Source organism: Carlito syrichta, unplaced genomic scaffold (assembly GCF_000164805.1).
Source record: "Carlito syrichta isolate Samal-C Ts95f unplaced genomic scaffold, Tarsius_syrichta-2.0.1 Scaffold316857, whole genome shotgun sequence".
Classification (NCBI taxonomy): Eukaryota; Metazoa; Chordata; class Mammalia; order Primates; family Tarsiidae; genus Carlito; species Carlito syrichta.
The window spans coordinates 184,915-190,563 of NW_007260953.1; the positions used below are offsets into that span (position 1 = coordinate 184,915).

The 5,649-nt window shown below is 46.9% G+C and overlaps 1 protein-coding gene across 3 annotated transcripts in view; it reads left to right on the plus strand.

Annotated features, from left to right (window-relative positions):
- The first annotated feature begins 867 nt into the window (after positions 1–867).
- The window catches only part of RBBP5 (RB binding protein 5, histone lysine methyltransferase complex subunit), a 53,049-nt gene continuing 48,267 nt past the window's right edge, over positions 868–5,649 (plus strand). For 2 of the 3 annotated variants that reach the window (XM_008074675.2, XM_008074676.2), the window contains exon 1: positions 868–1,035. In XM_008074675.2, the coding sequence (XP_008072866.1) occupies positions 1,017–1,035 (19 nt within the window). In that variant the 5' untranslated portion in view covers positions 868–1,016. The remainder of the gene's footprint in view (positions 1,036–5,649) is intronic. The other variant, XM_021707366.1, reaches the window with a different exon arrangement.

The window sequence follows — 5,649 nt, forward strand, 5'->3', positions numbered from 1 at the left end:
AAAAAAAAAAAAAAAATCAAAACGAGCCGGGCGTGGTAGCGCGCGCCTGTAGTTCCAGCTACTCGGAAGGCTGAGGCGGAACGATCACCTGAACCCAGCAGGTCGAGGCTGCAGTGGCCGTGAGCGAGCCATTGCACTCCAGCCTGGGTGACAGAGCGAGACTCTAACTCAAAAATAAAAAATAATAAATAAATAAATAAATAAAATCTGCCTCTGCGTTAGTAACCAACTGGCCTTCTCTAATTGCTCTCATCACAGTTATGGATAATCGAGCTCTGGGGAACTTAGTTTAACTCTCATTCCACTTCTTTTACACAGTGTCTTTGTCAATGCTGGGTACATGGGAAAACTTTAGATAATAAGGTTTTTATTATCTAAAACTACCAAATGTTATCCTACCTTTCTGTAGGATCGATAGCATAGCTTTACAAATGAGAAATACTTTTCGCGACTCTTAGACGGATACCGGCAACTATCAATGCAAGGCGAGGATGCGCCTTGAGCACAGCAGCGCTCGCTACCCGATCACTAGAGGCCGACCCTCCCGGCTTTCCTGCTTCAGTAGGACTTGCCCGGAACCTTTCCCGCGTCCTCTAAGGCAGCCCGGCCGGACAATGCTTCTGAACACACAACAGAGTGAGGACTAGTAGGTTAACTATATGCCTGGAATTGTCTGGCCCACCTATATGTTTCCGAAGGAAGTAGCCTTACATTTTCTCACTATTTAAAGCTCCTAGTGGCTATAGCATTTTATAACTTTAAAAATATGATAAATACTTGATTCCGAGCGAGTTTATGTTGCCTTTTGGTTAGGCATATATATGGGCAGCTCAATTGGAACGCACAAGGAAGGCGGGGGAAGAAAGCGGAAGCCGCGGGGCCTTCTAAGTCAGAAAGTCTCTGCAGCTTGCAGCAGGCTGGCCCCGGAGCTCACCACTTAGACGCAGATCTTAGAAGCCGGCTGGGGAGAGGGCGTTGTTGCCGGAGCTGAGACCGGGCGGCCAGAGTCCGCAGGGATGAACCTCGAGTTGCTGGGTGAGGAGGGCTATGGCTGTGTCCTAGAGAACCCGTCGGTACTGGAAATGAGGGAACCCGGGCGGGAGGGGAGTCAGGCTGCAACCTTAGGTACACTGTTTTGCAATGGATCATTGGGCATGCTTGATGTGGAGCGGCAGCAGGAGGAGGGATCCCAACTTCTTCCCGAGCAGAATGCATTATCTTTCTCGAGGCACTTCCAGATGAATAGTGGAGCGATAGGAACAGATAGTTTGTGACTTAGCTGTGATTACAAGGGTCGCAGGTGCTGAAGTAGCCCAGAACAGGCAGGGCAAGAGTTGTTGGAGATGGAATCTGAAGAAGTGAAGCTTGGGGTGAAGCTTTGAAGACTTGTCAGGGGATTGGGTACCTATACAGGTTTTTTTTGTAGTCACATGGGATGCCTAAGTAGGGGACTTAAGAACTTCTGGTAAAAATTTTTTACTTAACAGCTGAGAAAAGACGCAGAGGGTCATGTCTAGGCATAAGCAAGTGAGTGGCATAGTTGGCACTGGAATCTAGTTATCTTAGCTTCCTTTTTAAGGTCCTTAACTACTGGGGACTCTGTGTAAAACGTTGAGGTGTGAACTACAGGAGGCAGTTGCCTTTTGTCACCCTCACTTTGAGTAATTTCCTCTTTACCCAAATTGTTTAAAAACTGTAGGTCTTCTGAGTTTTCATTAGATGACATTTAAACGTGGTAGCCTAGGGATGTCTGAGGTTTTCAAAAACTCTTACACAACTTGCTGTCCTTAATGGTTATGTTTCTCTAAAATTTAGACAATTTGTTGATTGTCCAAAGGACTACAGAGCTATTAAAAAAAGATCTTTGTTTTTAAGGAGCTTTTTGTTAAGCGAGGAGCTTAAAGTGATAATATAAATAGCCGTAATCTATTGCAGAATGTAGGCAGGCCTGTAAGAGTCATTACCAATTGCTAAAAACGTTTGGAAGAGGAATTGGATATCTTTGGGGAAGGGAAGAAAGACAATCAAGAAAAACAAACATTCCCAAAAACCTGTGGAGGAGTTGGAGTGTTTTTTTTTTTTGAGTTAGAGTCTCACTCTGTCGCCCAGACTGCAGTGCAGTGGCCGCTCCCGGCCACCGCAGCCTCAACCTGCTGGGCTCCGGCAATCCTTCCGCCTCAGCCTCCCAAGTAGCCAGAACTACAGGCATGCGCTCCCACGCCCGGCTAATCTTTTGATTTATTGTAGAGATGATGTCTCGCCAAGTTGCCCAGGTGGGTCTCGAACCCACGGGCTCAGGCAATCCAGTCACCTCATCCTCCCAAGGCGTAGGATTACAGGCTGAGCCACCGAGCCCTGCTAGGAATTGGAGTTGTTTTTTTTTTTTTTTTTTTTTTTTTTGAGTTGGAGTCTCGCTCTGTCGCCTAGACTGGAGTGCAGTGGCCACTCCCGGCCACTGCAGCCTCGACTTGCTGGATTCCAGCGATCCTTCTACCTCAGCCTTCCCAGTAGCCGGAATTACAGGCATGCGCTACCACACCCGGCTGATTTTTTGATTTATTGTAGAGATGAGGTCTCGCTGCCTAGGCGGGTCTCAAACCCGCGAGCTCAGGCAATCCACTCACCTCAGCCTCCCAAAGGCGCGGGATTACAGGCTGAGCCACCGAGCCCGGCTGGAGTTGGAGTTTTACGTGTACTTTTAAGATTGCAAAATATCAACAGGCTGAAGTATGAAGATATGGGGAGGAATGCTCAATAAAAATATGTTTACGTTAAGGCAGAAGACCTAAATAATTTTCCTGCTTGGCCAGGTTGTGGACACTGTGAGTAAAGAGAATTTCGAAAGATGGAGTTGGTGCCATCTATTTTGTGTAGGCTCTTGAATGTCAAGGTGAAGTTTGTGCTTTTTAAGGAAGTAGGATACATCCATTGAATGTTTTTGACCTGGTAAGTAACTCAATCAGAGTTATGGTTTTGTAAGGTTTATCTGACAACAATGTGTACTTGAGTCTTGGAGGAGTGTAAAATCAGGTTGGAGTGCTAGAGTAGATGAGAGATAAGGAAGGCCTGAGTTAGGAAATGGAAAGAAAAGATATTGAGGAGGTAGAGATGACAAATTTGAGAATTGATTGCCTATAGTGGTAGTGAGGAAGCGAGTGAAGTGAAAACTGATGGACGCAAATAATGGTGCTATTAATAAAATTTAAGGACATGGGGAAAAGACAGTTAACTTTAGATGTGTTAAGTGTGGATCTAGAGTTCAGGAGATAGATTTGGATTTATGAGAGACATTTGTAATCCTAAAGGTGGGTTAGTTGAAACCTGGTGAGTAGAGGACATGATGAAGGAAAGAAGTGGGAGGCGCAGAAAAGAAAGTTGCCAAGGACAGAATCTCAGATAATTACCTATATTTTGGGATTAAGAGGAGGAATAAATGTTAATAAATTAGCTAATAGTTATGTAGTACTTCTATGAACTAGGCACATTTTCTTTAAATGTTTTTGGTTTTGTTTTGTTTTGTTTTGTTTTGTTTTGTTTTTGCATTGAAGTCTCACTCTGTCGCCCAGACTGGAGTGCAGTGGCTGCTCCCGGCCACCGCAGCCTGAACCTGTTGGGCTCCGGCCATCCTTCCACCTCAGCCTTCCAAGTAGCTGGAACTACAGGTGTGCGCTACCACGCCCGGCTAATTTTTTGATTTATTGTAGAGATGAGGGCTCACCAAGTTACCCAGGCGGGTTTTGAACCTGCGGGCTCAGCCTCCCAAGGCGCGGGATTACAGGCTGAGCCACCAAGCCTGGCTTTGTTTTGTTTTTTTTTTTGAGTTGGAGTCTCACTCTGTCACCCGCACTGGGGTGCAGTTGCACGCTCCCAGCCACTGCAGCCTCGACCTGCTGGGCTCTGGCGATCCTTCTGCCTCAGCCTTTCAAGTAACCGAAACTACAGTCATGCGCTACCATGCCCGGCTAATTTTTGATTTATTGTAGAGACAAGGTCTCGCCAAGTTGCCCAAGTGGGTCTCGTACTCATGGGCTCAGGCAATCCATTTGCCTTGGCCTCCCAACGTGCTGGGATTACAGGCTGAGCCACCGAGCCCAACCTTTTTAAATTATCTCACTGTCACCCAGGCTGGAGGCTGCAGTGCAGTGGTATGCGCACGGCCACCACAGCCTCTACCTGCTGGACTCAGGCAATCCTTCTGCCTCTGTCTTCCAAGTAGCTGGACCTACAGATGTCTGCCACCACACCCAGCTAATTTTTTCATTTTTATTGTAGAGACAAGGTCTCGCCAAGTTGCCCAGGCTGGTCTTGAAATCTATGGGCTCAGACAGTCCTCTTGCCTGAGCCTCCCAAAGTTCTGGGATTATAGGCGTGAGCCACTGTGCCAGACTTAGGCACATTTCCTTTTTTCTTTTTTATTGAGTTGGAGTCTCACTCTTGTCGCCCAGGTTGGAGTGCAGTGGCATGCTCATGGCCACTGCAGCCTTGACCTACTGGACTTAGGTGATCCTTCCACCTCAGCTTTTCAAGTAGATGGAACTACAGATGCCTGCTTGGCTAGTTTTTGTGTTTTATTATAGAGACGAGGGCTCACCAAGTTGCCAAGGCTGGTCTCGAACCCCTGGGCTCAGGCAATCCTCTCACATTGGCCTCCCAAAGTTCTGGGATTCAGGCTGAGCCACCGTGCCCAGTCTAACACATTTTCAAGTGCTTTCCATGTAGAGGAAGACGAGAATACAGATGAGTGTGGTGCCTTTTCCTGGAAGCCAATTGTGGAGCAGTTGAGGCTGAGGACTGAGAAAGGGCTGCTCTATTTTAGTCCTCAGGCATCTTGGGGTCCCTGAGCAACTGGAACAGAAGCCATAATGCACTGGTTTTAGGAAGGTGTGGAAGGCAAATAGAGGCAAGGGGTTGATCCTTATTTTTAAACACGTAAGGATGGAAGAAAGGTTATAGGCTAATACTTGGAAAGAGCCAGCAGGGTCTTGGGAAATGTTTTTCTTTTTTTTTTTTTTGAGTTGGAGTCTCACTCCGTTACTCAGACTGGAGTGCAGTGGCCGCTCCCGGCCACCGCAGCCTCGACCTGCTGGGCTCCGGCGATCCTTCCACTTCAGCCTTCCAAGTAGCTGGAACTACAGGCATGTGCTACCACGCCTGGCTGATTTTTGATTTATTGTAAAGATGATGTCTCACCAAGTTGCCCAGACGGGTCTCGAACCCGCGGGCTCAGGCAGTCCTCTCACCTCAGCCTCCCAAAGGCACAGGATTACAGGCTGAGCCACCGATCCCGGCTGGGAAATGTTTTTCTTAAATGATGCAGAGGATTCATGAGGGAGAAACTTAGGAAGACATATTTAGCTCTGGAAGGCTAGACAATTTAAAAGAGGTCTAGATCCAGAATATAAACTCTGTGAAAAGTACTCTGAGTTTTAAATTGAGAAAGTTAGTGATTACAGATCTTTAAAAAAAAGGAAACAGAAGTAATGTAATTGTGGAAGGATACTAAAATAAATGAATGGTAATGTGGTTTTTTTGGGTTTTTTTTTTAGTTGGAATCTCACTCTATCACCCAGACTGGAAGTGCAGTGCCCGCTCCCGGCCACCGCAGCCTCGACCTGCTGGGCTCAGGCAATCCTTCTACCTCAGCCTTCC